Source organism: Lissotriton helveticus, chromosome 4_1 (genome assembly GCF_964261635.1).
Source record: "Lissotriton helveticus chromosome 4_1, aLisHel1.1, whole genome shotgun sequence".
Classification (NCBI taxonomy): domain Eukaryota; kingdom Metazoa; phylum Chordata; class Amphibia; order Caudata; family Salamandridae; genus Lissotriton; species Lissotriton helveticus.
This window is the reverse complement of record NC_136063.1, coordinates 919011599-919036976: the sequence shown is the minus strand read 5'-3', so window position 1 is coordinate 919036976 and position 25378 is coordinate 919011599. Positions and strand designations below refer to the sequence as shown.

Genomic DNA, 25378 nt, shown 5'->3' with positions numbered 1-25378 from the left:
ACTATGAATTTATAATTAACTCTGATTATCACAAACCTCTGGTACTGCTGGAGGACCTGATGGATTGGGTTGGAAATGTACGCACGCTTCAAGTGCATGGTTGTCATATAGTTTACCAGTCAGAAGATGGATGAGATCTCGGAGGGAAATCATTTTGAAGTGACTGGAAGTGACTTTGAGGATAAGCGTTCCCAGCATAAATCGGTCATAATATCTTGTGGTTTTGATGTATTATGAATTATAGGGAGCATGTTTATGGTCCCTGTTGATGTATTTGCATTACTTCGATGGATCCATTTTGTAAAGTGCCTGCACCAGTTCCAATAAAAGCCTGAGATGATGCTCATGTACTTCATGAGGTCGGGGCAGCAGATTTGGAGGGATGCTGTGAAACACCAGGCAATATCCGTTAGTAACATTGGATAACACCAACAGATGTAAGGCCATTTCTATCAGCTTTAACGTATAACCCAAGACTTCCTCCAACAGGTGTTTTGGGGTCAGGGGAATGAAGAGGTGGTCAATGTTTAGTGGCAGAGATGCCTCTACCATGTACACCTATGGCCTTTCTCCTTCTGTTGTTGCAAAAGTCTCCTATTGAATATGGTGGCTGTCTACATTAAATGTGTCCCTCTTGGACGGCTTGCTACTAATAGTATTTTTGCTTTGAAGAAGTAGGTGCAGGTTTATGAGCTGGTTGTTCCTTCTTGATGCTAATGTTGGAGGTCACCCTTGGCCTCAACAGTGTCCGTACCTTTTTCTTTTTTGCCTACACCCCACCCACCTGTGGTCAAGGAGGTGTTGACTGTCGAAAGCTGACATGTTGCTGGACATCTGATCTGAACCCAGAATTTCAATGTTAGACACATCGTCTTAATGGTATTGATTCGTCTAGAACAATGGTTCTTGACCTTTTACTTCTTTGGACAGCCCCATTATCTTTACTGCAATCTCGGGACACCAACTGAATCATTATTGGAATCCAAGGACCACTCTCCCCGCACCCCCCATCCCGGAGTCATTACTGGAAGCCAGGCACCCTGGCTTAAGCAATTTAGATGATTTGAACCTCAAAACACACACAAATATAAAAACAAGCATTCATTAAAAACACAAACACTAAAGATGAAATATTTTATTTCATTCACAAATATAAAAAATCAAAATGTTAATTTGAATGTGAAGGTTGGGGTTTTTTAAATTAAACTGAGGCCACTCATTGTCCATACTATATTCTGTTTGATACATTTACACTGCTCGCACAAAACAACCTGAGGGCACCAACTTAATTTTCAGCCTCCAAATGCAAACTCATTGACGTTTACTTAACAGTTTAATTGTGAAATGTTTTAATTCGGTTTCCTTATTTACATACATTTTATTAATCTGTTAATATCATTTAATTTTTTAATCAGTCGCGGACCCCCTGAGTAGGCATCACAGACCCCAGGGGGTTCCAGGACCACAGCTTAAGAACCACTAGTCTAGAAGCTGCACCTGCAGCATCTAAGGCACAATGAATGATTTTTGATATGATATGGGTCTGGGACATGAAGCACTAAAATGTCATTCCATGTATTACTGTTGTAATTGAGAGCAGGGCCATTAAATTTGTAATGTTCCAATGCAAAGCCACCCCATGCAGACAAAATTACTTGCAGCATCAATCTTTCACTTTGTCTGTTGAGTGGTGTCCCCTGTTCCTTGCATTAGTGCCCTTTCCCTAGCAGTATGTACCACTAGTGAATCAAATCGATACAGCTTCTAATGAAAATTGGATCCTATGGATCTGGTTTGTATTTTTTTCTCCTGGTTTGGTGTCCCACACAACGCTTCATCTTTGTTTTCTGTATTGGCAAACATGGTGTACTCATCTCTGTTTTGGATAATGTTTCAATTAAAAAAATATTCTTTAAGTACAGCTGAACATAGAGATGGGCGGCGGCCCTTGCTATTACCGTGTGATAAATAGATGTTTCATTAGGTAGGGAAGCCTTAAATTGGTACATGTCGAGAGAAAATTCATATTACACATCCACCCTATATTCAAGCCATGTAACCTCCTCTTGGTGCTTAATAGGCCCTCTGCCCTCCTAGTGGCATTGATCTAGTGTGTATTCTGCATCTAAATCAGAAAGTACAGAATGTAATTGTGTGGTATGTAGTCGAGAAGTAGATGGAATTGTATCATCCCATCGTATGTTTAGTTGGAATAGAGAATGTTCGGATTTCTCTATAATTTCTCTCTCAGTAGTGAGTCTTTGTTGTGACTTGTTACTACAGATTGTAGTTGACATGTAACAAAATGACCAGTAATTCGGTCAAAATAAATTGCCCTCGATCTTGGGACTATTTGCGGCGAGGAATTCTAGTCAGTGCCCTCCTGTGTTGGATGTGCGCCGGTAGAACTTTTCTGCTTGCGGGTGGAGTGTTTTGACTTCTAGCCTCCTCAGTTGTTGAAGAAACCTTCTGGAATCGAACAGTCTCAACTACCTTTGGTGGCACAGCATATCAAGGTTTTTTTTATGGCACCGGCATGTCAGTGAAGGCTTGGCACACCCGGGTTTGTTCCTTGGCAGGGAGATGTGGCTCATTTTGAGGTTGATCCCCTAAGAAAACCCTCTGTGAGTGACTTGAGTGCGCCTTTTTGCGGCTATAGGTGTTTTTCACAGTCCATTAGTGCTGGACCCAGCAAATCTTGGTACTGTCATTATGCTGGGTCTTGGTTTCACTGGGGGCTAAGGGAGATACTGATTCTTGGGAGTCAGAGTATTCACAGGAGGGAGGAATCTCACAGAAATTGGGCTCCACTCCATGTGGGGTTCCACAATCCTAGTTCTAAATCCTAGGAGACATATCCCTTGATGTTGGCAGCCCCCACCACCTGAAGGTGCCTTGCTAGAAACCTGGAACAGTATCCTTAGGTAGTGCCGCCCCCTTCGGTACAGAATTGTTTTTTGCAATTGCAGTCATTGCATGCCTAACAGACAGATTCATCATAGTTCTTGGAAGGACACAGGTTGCAGAATCCATATGGGCCAGAGCAAGGAAATTTGCTATTGCAAGAGGGGCAACATTTGAATTATGTATTGTCCATACTTTCACCCCATATGAGTCCTTCTCATACGACCTGACACCAGCTCTCCAGATCACGGTTCTGAAGTGACTAGCCATTCAGTAATTTCTACAGCACTGAAATGTTGAATTGATGTTCACCGATAAAAAACAGTCAAAAATATAGAGTTCACTGGAAGAAAAAAAAAAACAATCTGAAATGGAGTTTGTGTCCTGGTGCATTTTGGGTTTCAGTAAAGGTACCATGAGCCATGTCGAAAAGAAAACTCCTTTTTTGAAGAAAAACAACTTGTAGCATACCAAACCCACATGCTGTGTGCACAACATGGGATCTAAAGCTATGAATGCTGAAAACACAGACAACTGTGCAGGTCACTTTTGCCCTTGTCATAAAGACAAATGGGACCGGTTTGTCTTTTTCCCTGCGATTGACACTGGATGCTTCACTATAACTCATTATGTTCCTTTCCATGTTTTCTTTGTTTATATATAGTTTCGTTTGTATTGTTTTATCAATATCAAGATCATACGCACACATGTCATATCATAAAATACAAAACATATTGATAAAAGATTATCAGTGCAAGAATTTTAAAAAACAGAAAGTAGAGGCAAAAATCACCATTCTAGGATTTCAGAACAAGATAAAATGAGCTAAAATGATATAAAAACAAATATATGTTAAATATATCTAGGGGGTCTAGTGTGCGACACAGGGCTTAGGTCAAGGCACTCCCTTGGATTGCCTCCTATTCCGGTGGTGAGCATTCATTTAGCCACTTTGAGCCTCAGCCACCAGGCATTTAGGAGAGATCTAGATAGAGTATAGACAAGCCATTTGGTGGTGTCAGATGTAAAAACACGCAGAGCGTCTGTGTGGCAGGAAAAAGACAGGACACAACATGCAGGAACAATCCATTTTTTCTTCAGTGTAACGTAAGCAGGACAAAAGAAAAGATAATGATCAATAGTTTCAGTGGTGGAGTTACAGGATGGGCACATGGGGGTAAAAGTAGAAGTGGTCCATTTGCTTCTCACAGCCATTAGAGGAAGGGTGCCAAATCTAAACTGAATGTAAAGGGCACGTGCTTGGGGGGGGGGGGAGGGGGGGGGGGTTCTACATCATCCATATACTTTTCGAATTTAAAACAACTATTAACATTTAAAAATTGTGGTAATAAAGTGCCTAATGACCTCGATTCAGTGCAACCAGTATTAATACAATTCCAATACATGGTTTTTAGTTTGGGGATCATTTTTTTTAGATATGGAGCAGGGGTCATCCCACATGCTGCTCAATCCTATTTTAGGACCCACCCCTTAACCTTCCTAAACCAGGCAAGAGACCAGATTTCCTTTGTAGGGACAGCAATTCTTCCACTGCATCCTTTACGGGTATCTGGGTTTTGCTAGTCCACAATCTCACCCAGAACGTGAGCACCTTTAGGGCAGCACAATGGGAGATAGATTTTAACCCAAGGTTGATGCGTAATGGCAATAAGGGAGTATTCTTTGGAATATTTTGAAGAGCTCTTAAAAATGTATTTTCAGCAACTTCTAATTATTTGGTGTCCTCGAGGCCCCAAAGTTCAGCCTCAAAGAGTGCTGCGCCCAAACCTTATGCCCTATGGATTTCTATTGCAGGGGAAACTGGGCGAAAGGCTGAGCGTTTAGCTCTTTTAACAATTGCGCAGTCTACTTATTGTAGTGTCAGGGCACTTTTCAGAATTTGAGGGGACCATGCTAGGTTTTCACAAATTGTAACGCCTAAATAATCAAACGCTTTAACCTGCTCTAAAAGTTGACCTTCCAACAGTACTTTTCCCTTAGCAAATTTGTAGGGGTTGAAACCCATATACTTTGTTTTCAGACAATTGATTTTCAAACCCCGGGATTCACATGCTTTTGAATATTTAGTTAAAACATTTTTTTAGATATAAGTAATGTGTCATCAGCAAACAGGAGCGATGGTATTTGCTTGCCTCCCAATTTCGGTGGGTCACCTCCACAGTCGTATAGCTCATTTATGAGCTCATTCATGAATAAAGTAAACATGGTTGGTGCTAACACACACCCCTGGCTTACTCCTTTCCTAATTAAAATATTTCCATGTTGCCTACCATCTTGATTCCATCTGACTCTGACAAAGTTATCCTGATGTAACCTGATTAAAAGATGGAGTAGGGCAGGGAGAAATCCCTTGTTTATATATTATTCCTTGGCCTCTGATGCACTGGAGCGATGTTCTGTTTCAGAATTCAATTTCCATTTATATCCAGAAACCAATTTGGTTTCTTTATTTTTTGCTTTCTAAGTTGGTTCTAGCCTTTTAGCTTGATATCCTAGAGTTCCATCTGAGAACTGGTTTGGTGTTGAGTCTTAGTAAAACGTACCCCTGCATAGGAGTGGATAAGGTAGAAGGAATACAGGTTATAGGGAGCTACAGACCAAGCCAACTCTACAGTTTACAAGGCCAGGAATGTTTATCCAACTTCTTAGAAAGATCTCTCTTTTGGGTTTTGAGATCACATCCTGTGAACTCTTAGGGTCTGTGGAAGCAATTGGCATCTTGCGGTGCAGTTTAACCATCATTCTCAGTCAGTCACAGGATCTGCAGAAGCTTATATCATCCCTTTAGGTTATTGTTGAAGGTTTGGGCCTTGCATGATGTTCTTCCAATCTCACTAGTCTCCTCCACCCGTTTCAACACGTTGTGGTGCAGAAATCATTACTGCTGCACATACTGATTGAAAGATGTCAAACAAACTTAAATCTGAAGGCCAAACAAGCAAGATGAATTTGATTCTCAGTACCAATTTGCTTGAACCTGCTGTACAGTTAGGTTGCCTCTCCTTCAGTGACTATTTCTGAACCTGCGATTCCCTTAGACTGGCTTCGTTCATATTAGTGTTTATATTGTGGTCTTACCTTGTTATTAATGCTCTGTAACTTTCTGGGTTTCTAGGTAGCAATTCACAAATATAACAAATCTAAATATTCATTTTATTGAGAAGGTTCGGCCTTTTTTTAAATTAAACTGAGAGCACTCATTGTCCATACTATATTCTGTTTGATGCATTTGCACTGTTCTCACAAACAACTAGGGTGGCATTGGTGTGGTCAAAACAAATGTTCTTTTCTAAGCAGTTTATCCAAGACCTTAATTTCATAGAAAAGTTGTGCCAGCTGGCCCTCTGTTTTTTTTCCTTAATATGCCCCCTCCCACCCCAAGTGGCTGGATAATTTGCTGCATATTTTAAAAAGGGGAACAATGGCAGAGACTAGGCTCTGTTTGAACTGATGATAGCTCAGCAGTACAGACTTGTTAGCTCATAGCCATGATTAGGGGGCTGCCTATTATCCATATACACATAAAATATAGACAGTCTTTCACAATTGTCTTTCTTAGTTTAGGTTTGTGTGGTGTATTGTGTTACATGTGCATCATATGAGGGACTAAAAATGTGTACGTTGCTGGAGTCTATTTGGCACACTATGTGGACCTGAACAAGCTAGGGTTTTTTTACCTCAGCTTTTTCTCATCTACTGTAGATGTGGCAACCTACAAGTACTATGATCTTGGTCTCTTCCTAGTCGGTAATGTAGCTTTGTGCTGGGCAGAAGACATTCAATTTGTGCATGTCCTATACAACCAGTTTCCTTGCTCTGCAATGAACCCAGATATCTGTGTGACCAACTTTGACTAGCCAAAACTTTACAAAGAGCCAAAATGTTCTTCCTCTTTACTGGAGGACTTATTGGACATTTGAAAAGAGGTAGCAGTTTGGTTGGCTCCCTGTCCTTCCAGTGCCTCCAAACTTGATTAAACAGAGAGTTTTATTTCAACTTTGAGGAAATTGTGCATGAGCACACTGAACATGTTAGAGGAGTTTTGCCATGGAATACATGTCACAATGTGCATGGTTTTCTATCTATTTCAATGTTTGAGCAACTAAAAGATTAAAGTGTGCAGCTTACTTTTAATTCTGGCACAATATTTTAACAAACAGGACTCATAAAAAAACCACAATACAAAACAATTGTTTTTCAAATACCAAGGGGCTTATCCTGAATGACCTGCCAAACCTTCACCCAGTAGCTACTGATACTGCTAGCTGAAGCATCTAATTGGCACACAATTACTTTCCCTTTCCAAGTTCCACACCTCAGAATTGGGGATTACATGGTAGTGCATGGTAATTTCCACAAACAAATTACACCATGCTTTTCCTGAGGAAATATACAAAAAAGTACAGCATTACCACAGGTAGTTTTTATTCTAATTTGGGTGCACAGTCCTATTTATGCCTGAATCTGGATCCGCATTGGACGCAGAACAAGGCTCTCAAAATTGTAAACATTGCAATATTATAAGTCATTTTAAATTAACGGTCTGCCTATATCCTCTGCAGGTTTCTCAACCGACAAAGACTGCACTTATACAGTTTTGCACTTACAAGTTTGAGAAGACGCTCTAGAATCCAGGTCAGATCTTCCACATCGGATTCTCTCCTCTGGTCCCTTAACAGCTTAGTTAGGAAACTGATCACATCAGCCAGAAGCTTCTCATCTTCAATGCTAGCAGGAAGTACCTGCCAAAATCTGCATTATAAATGAGTACAAATGTGAATGATTACAATACAACGCAAGTATGCTTCAGGCACAGTATACCTGAGAATGATGTAATAGTACATTCATTTAGAACGGTGAAATAATAAGCATTAACAAACAGTATTCAACTTGCCTGTCTCTATAACTGTAGCATTGGGATTGTAGAGAGAGTTAATATGTACATACACAGCTGACCGCATTTTAGATTGCTAAAGTGTGCACTTCTATGGATTGTTCATTATTGTACAGGAGTGGGGCGTAGTACAACTCTGCACAATACAATGAGCAATTCTTCAGATCACAGAAAATGCAAAAATCTAAATTATTGAAAGTGGCCTAGCCCCTTGGTGGCAGCTAGGACTCTGACATGCATCAACAAATAGTAGTATTCCTTTATAACATTTTAATCATGTTATGCATAAATTTCATGCAATCAAAATCATGAAACGTTCAATGTTGTCATTTCATTACACTTTGTTTCAATAATACAAATCTTTCTCATATACAGTCAAACACATTTCTTTCATTAACCCAATGCATTTCGAAACAAAATGTTCCTTCGTCAGGGGTTCTGTTGAAAAAATGAGAAAAAAATAAAGGGAGCGAATTAAAACGATGCCAGAGTCTATTAGTTATTCTCTTTAAGTTGCTAAATTTATAACTACACTATTTAGATTTATGAGTGCTCTACTTTGATTTACTGCTTACATCATGTGTAGTAAAGTGGTAATTTGAGTTAAACTTTTATGGTTGAGGAGTTTATTAAGAGTTCTTAAGTTCACATAGTAATAATTTCAAGAGGGGAGGTCTTACCAAGCTGAAAAATATCGGTTCGAAACAACACGCGAAATGCCTTATGTTAGCTTCAGCGCAGTAGGAATCTGTATGGAAACATATGTACATATTGCGTATAAGCAGAAGGTTTGATGTAGAATGATTAAAAGGTTTCCCAAAGGGTGTGACCCACAGTTGGTGGTTGGACAAATCAGGGAATTCCTCATCGACTGATGGCCCACTGCCTATTATGGCCAACGACATGCGCAGACTTAAATGGCCGAGTGTATTGGCTAATGCAGAATCTATGGCATTTATAAGTTCTAAGGTAGATATTGCAATCACCGCTATGGAGGATGCAAACCCAGTAATCCCTGGGTCTAGGGAAATAACTGACATACATGACAAGCTCTTCTCCCTCCTAAAACCGCACTTCCTGAGGCCTCGCAAGACAAACAGGAAACAACCACCCAAACCAGCTAGGTGGTTTAACCATCAGTGCAGGTCAGCCAGGTTAAGTTTGGGCAGAGCAATTAGGAGCAGGGACAGGGTAGCGATTAGTGGTGCCAGGAAGCACTATAAGGTTAGCATATCCCTAGCTAAAAAAATATGGGATGAAAATATTGGGTTGAACTAAAGGAGGCTTCGGGGGCTAAGGACTCCAGGTTATTCTGGAATATTGTCAAGTGGGGAAGAGGTGGAACTCCAGACAAACCCGATAATAATGTTGCAGAGGGTGCCTGGGTGGATTATTTCAAACCCCAATATGCTGAGACTGCAGAGTTTAAGGATGTGGAGGCAATTTCGGCTGTATTCCCCACTGAGAATTTATTCACCCTTAAAGAAACCGAAGTCGCAATATACACTTGCCCCCGGGGGAAGGGCCCCAGGTTTAGATGGTGTACCATCTGATGTTTTTACAAACGACAAGGTGAGGTGGGCCAGATATGTATTTCTTCTGGGTAATGCTATAGCAAAGGGAACGGCTGTCCCTGAACTATGGAAGGGAGCAACCATCATACCCATATATAAAAAAGGGGATCGGTCTCTCCCGGTTAATTACAGGCCGATAACAGGCCGATAAGCTTGATCGCCACTGTCCAAAAAGTGGTAGGGAGGATGGTGGTAAACAAACTAATGGATTGGGTTGACGAGAACAATGCCCTGTCCCCTTATCAGGCTGGTTTTCGGCGAGCTACAAGTACAGTCGACCGGGTGTTTTGCTTTGCTCTGCAGCAGTGGGGGACGGTGGTGCTTGGCGAGGGCAGCCTGTACGTTGCTTTTGTTGACCAGCGGGCTGCCTTCGACCTGGTCCCAAGGAGAAAGCTCTGGGCAGTTTTGAGCGAAATAGGGCTTCCGGCTGAGCTACTTACCCTGATAATGAGGTTGCATGAGTGTAATTTCGCCAAAGTCCAATGGGGCATGAATGGCGAATCATCTGCTGACTTCCCGATTGAGCGTGGAGTGCGGCAGGGGTGCGCAATGGCTCCCCTGCTTTTTTCCCTATTTATTAATGGGATAGTGGCTCGGATGCTGGACGCCAGTGTAGACGCGCCTTCGTTGGCGGGCCTCAGGGTTCCTATCCTGATGTTCGCCGACAACACGCTAATTCTATCTAAAACCCCGGCTGGCCTGCAGAGAGCTTTGAACATTTTCGACCTCTTTTGTGGGGAGCATGGCCTAGAAGTCAACGTGGGTAAGACCAAGCTGATGGCCTTTACATCAAAACGCAGACCCCGGCAGAAAATATTTTTGAATAACTGTCAGCTTGAGGTGGTCAGTGTATTTACCTATCTTGGGATACAGATAGCAAACGACTCAAGATGGTCCCAACACATAGAAAAGGTGGTTCTGAGGCACCAACAGATCTCGGGGGCACTTCGGGCGGAACATAAAAAGTCTAAGACTAAGCCAATAAAACCCGTCTTGGCTGTATATGATGCCAAGGCTCTTGGGTCTGCCCTTTATGGGGCAGAGTTGTGGGGATTTGGGAAGCTCTTCCCTTTGCAGTTATCCGAGAATAGGTTTCTTAGGGGAATCACAGGACTCCCGCAGAGTACACCACTAATCCCACTTGGCCTTGATTTAGGGAGAAGATCAGTTAGCGACCAAGCGAGGTTGCGCCCGATTCTCTATTGGAGACGCCTTTGGACTACCCCGGAGATAAGGCACTATGCAGATGGGTTCTCGGCCATAATCAAAGCTGATACTTTCCATAAGATAGTTTGGCTAAAAAATCTCAGGACTGCCTTAGGCGATCTTGGCCTCTCAAATCTATGGGACAGTCCATCTGTGGAACCCTTCCCAAGTAAAAATACGATTAAAAGCCTATATTGGGACTGGGTAGCTGGAAGACTGTGGAACAAAACGAGATCTGACACTATGACGGGGCGCTTTCTTGAAGTTAAGCAATATCCTGCATTGGAACCATATTGGGACAGTATTACCAGCCCAGGGGATAGGAAGCTTTTCTTCCAGCTAAGATCAGGTGCCCTTCCTCTGAGATCATTGACCAGTAGGTGGAGGAGCTCCACCACCTCCTGCTGCCCAGTTTGTGGTGCAGCAGACGAAAGCATAGGCCACTTTTTATTTATGTGCATAGCTTATACCACCCCGAGAAAAGTCTGGTTAGCCCCTGTCTGTAGAAATTGTGGGACACTTAGGGGTGTTGAGGCACTACGAATACTTTGTACCTCCACCGACATGCCTGTTGTCCTAGCAACAGCAAAGTACTTGGGGTGGGCATGGTCCATCAGACTGAGGGCAATTCTTACTAATGCAAATTGATCGGGGTACTTTTTGTGGGTTCTGTGTAATTATACATCAAAGTTTCTTATTGATTATGTCTGCACAATTGTTTTAAAATTTTGTATAATTCAAATGTAATCTTAAATGATGTATTTTAAATGTATGTTTGTGCTTTTATGAGTATAATCCTCGAATAAAGCTTTGATGATGATGGTGTGGGCTTACCTGAGAAGCTTAGGGTTTTTAAATTTCGTGGATGGCAACCTACAGATGTAAACGATATGTATTCAAATATCAAGTTTTTGAGAGTTCACAAATTGACAGTAGCTGGATGTTCTTTGTGACTCACCTGCGTGAGCTGTAAGCCACTTTAGATGCTAGTAAAGAGTTGTAGAAGTTCAGTAAGCGCGGGGACTAAAAAATAAAAAATAAAAAAAATCAACTATTAAAAGTTGTTGACAGAGTGCTAAATTGTTTGTTTAAAATCTAACCATGGGCAACTTACCCGTATACATGGGAATCCCAAAGTATCTCTTCGTCGTGGCAATACGCGAATGAAGAGTCCCTTCTCGTTGTTTATTAGGCTCGTTCGGTGTTTCGCGACACTAACAAAGGACTAAGAGTAAAGCTAGTCTAGTCATTTGTGAGCAATCGTGCAATTAAATTCACCATTTAAGTTTTTATACTACGAGCGGGGTCGTGCATCTATGTTAAAAAGAGGTCCAGATAGCTGTTTTGTGTTCAAACAATATAGATAGAGACTTATTTAATTTGTGAGGTCAATGCTATATAGAGACTAAAGAAAGACTTCAATCCTAGACTGAAGTCATAGTTAGGAAAAAAGAAACCGAGGGTGGACTACGATGTGTTCTTGTAGTCATCATAGAAAAAGGACTATTATTTGAATTGCGTTTTTTTGGGGTTGTGGACAAAAAACGTTATCGTTCATTTGTGGTAGCAAAAAAACATATTCAAATGAAAGGTGTTAATACATTCAGAGTGGCTACTGGGAAATTAATAGAGGAAACTCTATTTGAAATACGAGCATAACGGGATGTTTTAGGTAAATCAAATAATTTGCAGAACAATTCGTAACAGATCATATATCTCCCAGAAAATATTCGAAAAACATACATTGTGGATATTGTGACAAGCTATCTGACATAATGGTAATTACCATTCTCGAAATGAATGCTTCTATAGACTCAAACAGATGCACATCGCAATGAAATTACATATACATACAAAAAGCATACATTAAAATTACAACAATTGTGTGTTAGGGTGTGATGATGAAAGTAAGATTCTGTGTAGTTTGTCTGATAGTGTCTAATATTAAATGTTCCTGTATTGGTGGTAAAATAAAACTGCGTGTGTGAGATCTCATGCATGTCTCAGGTTTAGATTCAAAGAAAACATGTCATTTCTAATTTATCATTAAATCCGAACGGTGCGAGAGTCTGCAATTTTTTTATCCAAAATACTTCACGTTGTAGAAGAATTTTTGAATTATTTAGTCCAAGTCTCTGCGGTACCTGCTCAATTACATGAAATTTCAATTGCGCGATTGAATGTCGATGTTCAGTCCAATGCAATGCTAATGGTGATGTTGTGCTTTTGTTCCGAATCCTACTTTTATGCTCAGAAAGTCTTGTCTTGATTTTCCTCTTTGTCTTGCCCACGTATAAAAGTCCACAAGGGCATTTTATCATGTAAATCAGATGTTCTGAGTCACAATTTGTTGTATGTCGCAGCTGGTTTTTTTCTCCTGTCCTTGGGTGTAAGAGAATATTACCAATAATGACATTATTACAGTTCTTGCAGTTCCAGCATTTGGTTGTCCCTTTAAAAGTACAAGTTTTAACCAGATCCGGTTTTAGAACCCGTTTGGTGAGGAGTTCCTTAAGGTTTTGTGCCCGTTTGTAGGCGAAAAGTGGTTTATCCTTAAATAAAGATCCAAAATCGCTTTCCGTTTCAAGTATCTCCCATCTTTTGAGGATAATCCTCTTTATATCCCTTGATGCCGATGAATACTTTGAGACGAATACCATTCTTTTACTTGGTGCCTTGACTTTTTTTTCAAGTAGAAAAGATCTTGACATTGCATTAACCTTTGTTATTTGTGTGTCGAGTTGTTCTGGAGGGTACCCTCGCGCTATGTATCTTTGTTTTTGATCTTTACGTGCTTTGTTGCAGGTGGTTTGATCCGAAGAAATACGTTTAATTCTCATGAATTGAGAAATAGGTAAATTGTTGATCAGAGTCATAGGATGAAAACTCTCATGGAGTAATGCAGTGTTCTTGTCTGTGGGTTTCTTGAACACACTGGTTTGTATCTGGTCATCTTTAAACTCAACCATTACATCCAAAAAGGGAATGGCGTATTTATCCATGTGGTAGGTGAATTGGATCCTTGGATCTACTTGATTTAAACTATGGATGTTTTCAATTAGTGATCTTTGTGTATTTCTCCAGATTAAAAAGATATCATCAATATACCTTTTGTAGTATACCAGGCCTTCTTGCCATGTTTGATCCGCCATAATATGATCGTTCTCAAATTTGGCCATGAATATATTTCAATATACACAGGCTCCTGGAAAGCCCATTGCTGTGCCATTGAGTTGGAGATAAAAATCTTCCTGCCACATGAAGTAACTGTTTTCCAAACAGAATTGCAAAAGTTGAATAATAAAACAATTCAATGTTTCAGGTTTATCTTCTTTCAGCAAGGCCCACTCGATTGCTTCTAATCCTACAGCATGAGGAATTGATGTGTAGAGTGCTACAACATCTATGGAGCATAAGATCCAATTTTCGACTGGATCTAAATTGATGGTCATCAAATTTCTTAGAAAGTCAGATGTATCTTCAATGTAGCTTGGCCATCGTCGAATGAATGATTGCAAATGACTATCAATAAATCTTCCCAAATTCTCAAAGACTGATTCACATCCAGACACTATTGGTCTGAAGGGGGGTTTCTCAATTTTTTATGTATTTTAGGAAGAAAATGAATTTTAGGTCTTCGCGGGAAGGCCTGCCACAAATAGCGTTTAGTGTTGGTATTGATCCAATTGAGTCTTTCCGCTTGATCCAGAATTGTACTCAAAGTATTGGCTATGTCTGTAGTAGGGTCTCCGTTGAGTTTGGTGTAGGTATTATGATCCATCACGTGTTCTGTACCCTTGGCTAAATAGAAATCCGTGTCCATCACTACTAGACCTCCACCTTTGTCGGCCTTGTGGATTGTGATTGCATCATTTTTAGCCAATGTTTGTAGTGCACTATATTCCGCTCGTGAAAGATTTTTGAGGTTTCTTTTGTATCTTATCTTGTTCAGATCTGTTTTAACAAGAGTTTCAAAAGTATCCAAAATTTTATGTGATGTCGGAGCAATGAATGTGCTCTTTGGTTTGAATTGAACTATAGGATCATCACTAGATGCAAAGGGATTGACAAATGTAAAAAAATTCTTTAGACGAAGCACTCTAATAAATTTAAAGAATGATATCTCTGTTTCCAGTTCTGTAGTATGATAAGTGCGTACGAATGTAATACCCTTGTTTAGCAAATTTTCTTCAAATTGTGTCAACCGTTGTTTGGAGATGTTCACTATGAGATTTTCCCTTGGCTCCTCAAACCTTTTTTCTTGTTTTCCTTTTTCCTTTTCCTCGTCTTGTCTTTTTTCTGGTTGTTTGGCGGTGGTTTGGTCCGGTGGTCTGCTTTGCGACCCCTCTTTCTCTAAAAAAGAAGAAGCGGAAGATGATGCGGAAGCTATATTACTAGCTTTATGTTCTGGTGTTGGTGCACCAGTTTCCTTATCAGATGGTTTGGTGCTCGATGATTGACTTGCCGGTTGTCTAGAAATGTTGATGTCACTGTCAGAAATTACACTTTCTTCTGAAGAGGCTGGTTGTGTCTTCTTACCATTTTATCTCCGTTGGGCATAAACCTCAGCCCATGTATAAGCTTCATTCAACTTATAATCAATAGTATCCCTCTTGAATTTGCGTAGTTTTGTTTCTTGTAATTCCTTTCCATACTTATCATGACGGATATTTAAATCTTCCAAGAATTTTTCCCAAGGTTCAGCTTCCATTCGAGCAGATAGTTCTTGTTTTGTATTGTGAATTTCTTCCTCCAGTTCAGTTATAGTTTTTGAGAGTTCCTCTATTAAGAGTAAAATTAAATCTAGCGAACATTTATTGAGGATACAGTACCATTTCTCCATAAATTGCAGATTATTGTTAAGTCTGAATAACATTGGTCGAATTGCTAACCTGAGGCCACGAGGGTTCCTTTTCACGCGGTGATATTGTATTAAAGTAGAAGCATGTAGCCGTTGATTAAGTTCACGTCTTGTGAGATATTCTAGTTGGCGTAATTGTTGAGTCGTTGATCCACTTTGGGCATCAGATGTTTTGGTTTCCTTTATAAGTTTATAAATTTCTGTGGCTTCATCGGCCGTGTAGACTTTGGTAGATGCACGATTGTCCGTGATATTTGCAATTGATTCAAAAGACATGTTTTGATCAGTGGTGCTGATTTTCACTTTGGCAGTGTAGATAAACAAATGAATGTGTGTGGAAATCGCATGAGTGCGATTTCCACACACATTCATTTAAAAATCTAAATTATGGCATATGTTCTGTGCACCTCAGAGGGATTTTTGACAGCACCTTCACAAAATGAAGTAGTTATGATCAAGGAATGGTTTTGTTTCAATTAGAATGTTTCTGTGTGTGCTGTTCAAAGTCACTATTACACTAAGAGCCATGGTCTTATCAGAGGCAAATTTAGAGAAAATATCCTTGTGACAATGAGGAAAGAGGGAAAGAAGTGGCATGACACTCTGTGACCTTTCTGCAGTCTATGATAGAGTTGACCACAAACTCCTAAAGACAGAAAAGTGGGGCAGTAAGTTACACAAAGCAGAAGGGCTAGTAAGCAGAATAGACAAACACAATGTAGCCAACAACAGATACCATGTTGTGCTGAAATCTCACTCAATGAAAGAAAAACTACAGGCAACATAGTACAGGCAAAAGGCAGTTGGCAGCATTGCGCTATTGCTTAAAATGAAAATAAATTATGCTTTGGCATCAATGCACCAAAATGTAAGGGGCAGCGAAAAGAACAAGTTACTTACCTTCGGTAACGATATATCTGTAAGAAACAGTAGTTAGTATTAGATTCCTTACCTGAGAATATCCTCAGGCATCAGACTGGATCCGGAAATTCTTGTGTAGCAGTACCCTTGCGCGTCGGTAGGCGTCGTCTGCGGCTCCGCGTTCGTCGTCGACGTCGTTGGAGTACTTAGACGCCGCCTCCGCGTGCTGACGTCAGTTCTTAGACAAAGCTTTTCTGCGCCAGAAACGCAGAGCCATGTTAAAAACCAACACTGGTGCCATTGAAACTAGGGCCCTGAAAGGGGATGACCTTAACCCTAGATATCAGTTCGCAGAACGGGGAGGATGGGTGGGGCGGTAAGGAATCTAATACTAACTACTGTTTCTAACAGATATATCGTTACCGAAGGTAAGTAACTTGTTCATCTGAAAGAAACAGGTTAGTATTAGATTCCTTACCTTAGAATAGATACCCCAGCAATACCAACTCCGGTGGTGGGTCTGCGAACCTATAATCACACCAGAAAGTCCTGGAGGACGGAACGGCCAAAGAAGCCATCCCTCCGGACTTGGCTGTCCAGGCAGTAGTGTCTTGCAAACGTGTGCAGGGATGCCCACGTAGCTGCCTGACAGATGTCCTGCAAGGGGAATCCCCGGCCCAGGGCAGTGCTAGCCGCCGTGGCCCGAGTGGAATGGGCTCGCAGCCCACAGGAGGCTCCTTCCTCGCCAAGGAGTAACATGCCTTGATACACAAGACGACACACCGAGAGATGGTCCTCTTGTGCACTGCCCGTCCCTTCTTAGCGCCCACGTAACCAACAAAGAGTTGGTCATCCACCCGGAACTGGCGTGTACGATCCAGATAGAACGAAATCGCACGTTTTGGGTCCAGACGGTGGAGCCGCTCTTCCTCTTTAGAGGGATGCGGTGGCGAAGAGAAGGTGGGCAAGGTGATAGACTGCCCGATATGGAAGGCCGTGACAACCTTGGGCAGGAAAGATGGTCTAGTCCGCAACACAACCTTGTCCGGATGGACAGAAAGGAAAGGGGGTTTGGATGAAAGAGCCTGGAGCTCACTCACTCTCCTGGCAGAGGTGATGGCAACCAGGAAAGCAGTCTTCAGAGTAAGAAGGCAGGGAGGACAGTTGTGAAGTGGCTCAAAGGGAGCGCACATCAGAAAGGTAAGAACAAGGTTCAAGTCCCACTGAGGCATCACAAACGGAACAGGAGGGAACATGTGTGTGATGCCCTTCAGAAAACGAATTACAATAGGGGACTTGAACAAAGAAGGTTGATCAGGCAGCCTCAGAAAGGCTGAAAGGGCAGAAAGGTAGCCCTTGATAGTGCCCAGAGCAGAGCCTTGCTGGACAAGAGAAAGAAGGAAGAGAAGAACCTCCGAAAGAGGGGCAGACAGAGGATCCACAGCCTTTGCTGTGCACCATGCCACAAATTTGTTCCACCTGCAGGCGTATACCGACTTTGTGGAGGGACGCCTGGCTGCCAGAATGACATTACAGACTTCAGGAGGCAAGTCAAATGGCCTCAACTGTCGCCGCTCAATCTCCAAGCATGGAGGTGGAGACTGGACAGGTTCGGGTGGAGGACCGTCCGCTGCTGCTGCGACAGAAGGTCCTCCTGAAGAGGCAGACGAACCGGGGATCGACTGACATACTGAGTAGCTCGGGATACCAGTACCTTCGTGCCCAGTCCGGAGCCACAAGGATGACTTGGGCCCGGTCGCGTTTGATCTTCTTCAGCACTCTGGGCAGAAGTGGTATAGGCAGAAAGGCGTACAACAGACCGCAACTCCACTCGCGACGAAAAGCGTCTCCGAGCGAGTGCCGCCTTGGAAATTCCAACGCGCAGAACTGATGACATTGCGCGTTCTCTTCGGTGGCTAATAGATCTAACCAAGGCTCTCCCCACTGCTGAAAGAGGCCTTGCGCCACGTCCAAGTGCAGACGCCATTCGTGATACATCATGCACCGACGGCTGAGCTCGTCCGCCCTGGCGTTCAGAGAACCTGCCAGGTGTTGAACCACCAGGGTCACGCCCTATGTTCCAGCCACTGCCAGAGGCGCAGAGCCTCCTGGCAAAGGGTCCACGACCCCACCCCGCCCTGTTTGTTGCAGTACCACATGGCAGTGGTGTTGTCCGTGAACACCTGCACTACACTCCCCCAGACAGAGGGGAGGAATGCCTTCAGTGCTAGACGAATCGCCCGCAGCTCCAAAAGGTTGATATGGAGCCGGGACTCCGCCGGAGACCAGAGACCTCTGATCTCCGCCTCTCCCATGTGGCCTCCCCAGCCCTGGAGGGATGCGTCCGTCACAACTACGTGCTCCGGTTGGGGAAGGGAGAGGGATCTGCCGCTGACCCAATCGCGGTCCGTGAGCCACCACTGCAGCTGTCTCGCAGTGCCCTCCGAGATCAGGACATGGTCGGATAGGTTGCCCTGATGCTGGGCCCACTGAAACATCAGGTCCCACTGCAGAGCCTGCATCCGCCACCGGGCGTGATGTACCAGAAGGATGCAGGAGGCCATCAGCCCCAGAAGCCGCAGCGTCAACCTGACCGAGACCCGGGATAAAGGCTGAAAGAGTGGAATCAGAGCCTGAATATCCCGAACCCACTGTTCGGGAGGATAAACCCGAAACTGCGCCGAGTCGAGAACCGCTCCGATGAAGAGGAGCTTCTGAGAGGGGCACAGGTGTGACTTCGGCACATTGATGGAGAACCCCAGCTGGTGCAGGAGGTCTGCCGTCGTCTAGAGGTGGCTGACGACTGTCTGGGGCGAGCCCGCCTTCAACAACCAGTCGTCGAGGTAGGGGAAGACTGAAACCCCCAACCTGCGCAGATGAGCTGCGACCACCGCCATGACCTTTGTGAACACCCGTGGGGCGCTGGTAAGGCCGAAGGGGAGCACGGTAAACTGAAAGTGCTCGTGGCCAACCGTGAACCGCAGGTAGCGCCGGCAGGACGGGGATGTGGAAATAAGCGTCCTGCAAGTCCAACGCTACCATCCAGTCTCCTGGGTCCAGAGCAGCCAAGACCCGAGCCAGTGTCAGCATTTTGAACTTCTCCTTCCGGAGGAAGCCGTTGACGTTCCGTAGGTCCAAGATAGGGTGTAGGCCCTCTTTGCCCTTCTTGGGTACCAGAAAGTAGTGGGAGTAGCAACCACACCCTACTTCTGGCCCAGGAACGCGCTCGATGGCCCCCTTGGCCAAGAGGGCGTAATTTCCTCCTGCAGAAGTCGCAAATGATTCCCCGATACGCGGTGGTATTGCGGTGGCATAGCTGGAGGGGTCACCTCGAAGGGAAGGGAGTAGCCCCTTCGGACGATTTGCAGCACCCACCTGTCCGATGTGACAGTGCGCCAGTGGAGGATGTGATAGCGAACCCTGCCCCCCACTGGCGTCACATGGGCCTGAAAGCACGGACTAGGAGGGTTTTGAGGCGGATGCTGCGGGGGAAGGTGCGGACTGGCCTCGCCGTTGTTCCCGACCGCCGCCACGGCGGTTTCCACGGCCGCCACTGCGTTGGATGTTAGTCTGCGATGCGTGGCTGGCAGCACGTTTGGGGGCGCCCCTTCCTTGGACACGAAAGGAGCGAAAGGCACCCGTTTGCTGACGCGGGGCCGAGAGGCCCAAGGACCTGGCCGTAGCCCTGGAGTTCTTAAAGCGCTCAAGCGCATGGTCTGCCTTGTCGCCAAAAAGGCGACGGCCATCAAACGGCATGTCCATGAGTGTATTCTGGACATCGGCCGAAAAGCTGGCGGACCTCAACCAGGCGTGGCGACGAATCGCCACCGCCGTTGCCATCGCCCTGCCCAGTGAGTCGGTGGTATTCAGCCCACACCGGATAGAATACCGTGCTGCATCCCGGCCCTCCACAAGGGCCTGGCCGAGTTTAGCCCGTACCTCCAACGGGCATTTTGGCAGCACGTCCACGACCGTGTCCCACAGAGAGTGGGTGTAGCGGCCCAAGAGGCATGCGGTGTTGGAAGACTGCAGTCCCAGACTTAGGGAGGGAATATCTTTTTGCCATATTGCTCATACCTCTTGGATTCCCTGTCAGGCGGAGCTGACGGGAATGCGGTCTGGGAATCGGAAGCCTGGATAACCAGGTTCTCGGGGGTGGGGTGGGTGGACAGGAAACAAGGGTCGCCCGGGGCCGGGCGGTGGCGTCTGGCCACGTTCCTATCTACAGGCGAACCTATAGCGGGCCTGGACCAAGTGCCCAAAAGAACGTCGGTTAAGGCCTCATTAAACATCAGCAGAGGCTCAGCCGAGCTTGACTGCGGTTTAAGGACCTCAGTGAGGAGGTTAGTCCTCACGGCCGCGACAGGGAGCTCAAGGCCCAAGGCCTTGGCCGCCCGCGTCTACACCACACTGTAGGTTGCCCCCTCCTCCTTAGCCACGGTAGGAGGTGAGACAAAACCAGTGTCTGGCGAGGTGTCCAGACCACTGGCATCCCCAAGTCCACCTGTCCAGTACTCCTGGGACTGACACTCCTGTGTGAGAGGGTCCTCAGACCCCTCCCAACACTCCTCATCACCCATCTCCTGATACTCAGGGTTGTCAACTGATGGGGCGGGTTCATTGAAGTAAAACTCTCCAAACGGCGTCGAGAGCGGCGCCCAGCGGCGCCGATCCGACGCCGGAACCGGAGCGAGGGAGGTATCGGGGACGGCGCCGCCCGAAGACGGCGCCAGAGGTGACACCTGAGGGACCGGCGCCAGTGAGGTAGTCAGGTCAACCGGCGACGACCCGGATCCAGAAGCGGATCCAGCGGAGCCGAGCCCGAAGGCGCCGGCGGCGTCGGGCCCGAAGCACCCGCCGGCGTCGGGGCCGAAGCCGCCGACCCGCTAGGGGTCCCCAGACGGGTCCGCTGGACCCGAAGGCGCCGCGGAGCCCGCCGGAGGAGTGAGAGACCTCATGGCCATGAGGAAGCGCTCGATCTCCTCCGACGTCGCGTTCCAGCCCAGGGACCGGAGGGTATGGGGCGGGAGGCGACGTCCGCGACTCCGACGGAGCCGCGTGGGCGGTGTCACCCGAACCCCCGGCCGCGTCGCACGAGCGTCGGGGGGAGTCGGAAGAGCGATGACGTCTCTTCGACTTCTTGTGCTTACCTGACGACTTCGAACCTAAGGAGTGATGTCGACTCCTGGAGCTATGATGGCTCCGATCGGTCCCTCGACCTCTGTCCGGACCGGGACCTCTCGCGGCGCGGGGCCGACTGCCGGAGCTCGAGTCGCTTGCGGGACCGCTCTCACCTAGCTTTCGAAGTCAGGGCCCGGCAGTCGGAGCAGGTCTTGTCGTCATGGTCGATGCCGAGACAGTGGAGACACCGACGGTGAGGGTCGGTGACCGACATCAGTCGGTCGCAGTCCTCACAGGGCTTAGAACCTGGCATCTCTATCGGCACCGTTCGGAGTTGGAGACTCGAAAAAATGATCAAAAGGGATCGTAAAAAGTTTAGTCAAAAAATGACTAAGGTACCACTTTTTCCGGATCTGCGCTGCTGGCGCGGAAAAAAGAAGAAGTGACGTCAGCACGCGGAGGCGGCGTCTAAGTAATCCAACAACGTCATCACGGTGCCCACGACGCCGACGACGAACGCGGAGCCGTTGGCGACGCCTACCGACACGCAAGGGTACTGCTACGCAAAAATTTCCGGATCCAGTCTGACGCCTGGGGATATTCCAAGGTAAGGAATCTAATACTAACCTGTTTCTTTCAGATAAACAAGTTACTTACCCGGACACTGGTTCTCCAGCATTGATATCTTTTATAGATTCAGATGCTTTAATCTTCCCCGTTGTTATGGTGGGAGTCCCACGGTAACAGTAAAATAGCAGTATAAAAGCTAAAAGGACAATCTCCCTTGAGAATCAACAGTATTTAGTAACCAGTTAGCCTCATTACAGAACACCCACACTCCAGCCAATCACATCGCAGGCCCCTAAGTATCCATCCCCTGCAGACCCACCATATTGAAGATTTCGAGCATGAGTGTAGTTAGTAAAACAAAAGAGGTATGGAAGGGTGCACCTGTAAGGGGAGGATGGAGGGTCGCATGTAAATCTATTAAAGATATCAATGCTGGAGAACACCAGTGTACAGGTAAGTAACTTGTTTTCCCTCCAGCATTGTATCATTTATAGATTCATATGCTTAAATCAGACTAGTAAACAGTACATAATACCAATTGGAGTTGGAAAGAACAGGTGAACCATTCCACCATGCGACAGTGTCAACACCTAAACTGAACCAAGCAACATAACCTTTGCGGGTATAAAATATACATATATATATATATATATATATATATATATATAAACATATACATAAAAAATATTTGCCTGAGATAATATCGATAATAATAATAATAGAAAATAAGTCCTAACCAACGTCCATAAGGACATTATCCTGCTGTGTGGCAGGCACTGATAATGCTTTCTGAGGCAACGGGTCACAAATGAAGTGCCAGGGGTCGCAAGGGGCAAGTTGAGGGTTGCATCTGCGACCCCTGGTGACCGCTAAATGACAGCCATGAAATGATGGCAATCCCAGCTGCAAGATGATGTAAACACCCAACAGACTGAGGCAGAAAATCATGGAAGCCAAGAACCCTTCTACAAGATCATCATCAGATATAAGGTGCGCTTTAAGAGAATCAAGCACTGTTTAAAAAACTGTGTTGAAATCAGAAAACACTTCAAGGATGTAGATCAATAAACTTCATATAAGATTATAATGACAAGAATGTACCGCATACGACGATCACTGCTGCTCCTGCCATTACCACGAGGGTCCCACTGATGCAGCGCTCTCAAATTGACCACTTTCAACACCCTCGTCATTTTCTGGCAAGACTTCTCTAATCTCTGAAGGCACCTCATATGGAGAGTAAATTAACTAGTAACAGTGTAGAATGTATTTAATGAAACTTGGTTGCCCCTACACATGAAAGTCAACAACATGTTACCAACGTAGCTCTCAAAACACACTCAAGAGGGGAAAGATCCTATGTACACTAAAGAAACCCATCCTGGCACAGCTAATCTTACAAACTGCCATCCAGTCACCAACCTATCCTTCTTGAAGATGATCAGGAAGAAGCCCATTGATAACCAGCTTCTTGATAAGATCAAAAGCAACACCTATCATCAGAGCTACAAGTTAGAGTTGAAGCTGCTATGCATCACAGGGAAGGCAACTATTTCCGAAAATGTCCCTTTTCCTTCTCAGTTTTCAACACCATTTAACAGTGAGCCATAAGGGAAGGCATGAATATGCTGCCATGGTACGGTCCTTCATTGGGTTGCACTGACCTGAAAATTAGTCAAACGGCCAAACAACCCTACCCTCCCCCCCCCCCCCCTCCCCCCAATGATCATGTGAGGCACCCAAGGCACCAACTTCTGGGAAGTACATTAGGAGGAAGTTCTATTATTCTGGAGAAATGAAGGCTAGGAGTTGGCAGACAGCTACTTTCACTTAAATTATGCAAAGCTAAGAGATGAGCAGTGGACAAGAGTATAATAGGTTGTTTAAATAGTAGAAGCCTGTGTCACAGCAATGGGCTCTTTCTAAGCCTATGTTGTGAACACTGTGGCAGTTTCCGTTTGTCTATTTCCATAGTTTAGCCCTATCAGACTGCTCTGATTTGATTCTGTGCCCATCTTCAGACTCTCTTATCCTTCATAGAAAGTGTAAAATGTTCAACACAATAGAAAAAGTGTTACTATCATGTCTTGAGACTGACAAACTGATATACTAGCCTGTCTCCTTACTGCCTAAGCTGACATAATATGCCCCCATTACTGTCTAAGCTGACAAGCTTTTGTTATAGTTATTGGTGCATATAATCAAAATAAGACGGCATATTTGTTGTTATTAGTCTTGTTGATGCTTTAGTGTCAGCAAGTTCTGCATTTGTTTTCCTTTTTTTTTTTTTTTTATATATTTTTATAGAGTTTTTAACCCCTTTTTGTACCCCTCCCCCCATTTTGGTACAGGGCTTATCACAACTTAAACATACAAACCAACATATCATAAAACCAATTTTTAAATCAATATTACATCTGGTGGGTCTACTACACTTCTTCAATAAGAGTCAAAGAGAGCAGAGAAAGCAAAGAAAGCAATGAGCAAAAAAGGAGGAGCAGGGTAATTACAAAAGAAAAGAGAAGGCATGGAAAGCAATAACAGCAACCTTGGTTGACTAAAGCATTAAGAAAAAAAACAATATACATAGATTGGCAAAAAGAAACATACTTATATAAAAAATAAAAAGAGAGGACAACAAAGTAAATCTCGCCCTATACTGTTATTATTTTATCAACTTAATCAGATTCCTCTTCCCTCCATCTTGTTACTGGGCCCCATACCTGAAGTCCTAACCTCTTCCCCCTTTTCCCTCTTCTTGCATAAATCGCTTTTTCTAAATTATATGCTGACAACAACCTTCCCAGCCAGTCATGTTGTGTTGGTGGAATTTTTTCAAGCCATGCCAATGCGATCATTAGCCGAAATATTGCCATTGCCACGAAGATAAAGTTAGCGTATTCCGACTGAGCTTGATGCTCCCCTACTCCAAAAATGATTATTGATGGGGTTAGTTCAATTTCTATTCCCAATGATCTTTTTAAAAACAGCTCTATTCCTTCCTTCGTTGTTTGGAGGTGAGTACATGTTGCGAACATGTGTATTATATCCGCCTGATCTGCAGAGCATCTCGGACATGTAACCCCTTCATTACCTCCCCATTGCGCAATCCTAGCCGGGGTATAATATAACGAGTATAAAGTTTTGTAATGTTGCGCCTGAAGTGACGCTGAGCATAGAATTTCCTGCCCCTTTTTTAATGACCAATGAAATATTTCTTTATCTATGCCCATCTTAGTAACCCATTTCTGCTCCTGCTTCTCTAGGTCATCAGGTTTCGCATTATGCAATTCTGCATACAGTTTTTTAATCGTACATCCTACCCCTCCCTCAATCACATCCAAAACTGAATTTGAATTGAACCCT

General features: G+C 44.4%; 1 protein-coding gene across 3 annotated transcripts in view; it reads right to left on the bottom strand.

Annotated features, from left to right (window-relative positions):
* RTTN (rotatin) overlaps positions 1-25378 on the bottom strand; it is an 891871-nt gene that overhangs the window by 338415 nt on the left and 528078 nt on the right. For all 3 annotated transcript variants that reach the window (XM_078687523.1, XM_078687524.1, XM_078687525.1), the window contains one exon: positions 7533-7677. In XM_078687523.1, coding sequence (XP_078543649.1) covers positions 7533-7677 — 145 coding nt within the window. The remainder of the gene's footprint in view (positions 1-7532; positions 7678-25378) is intronic.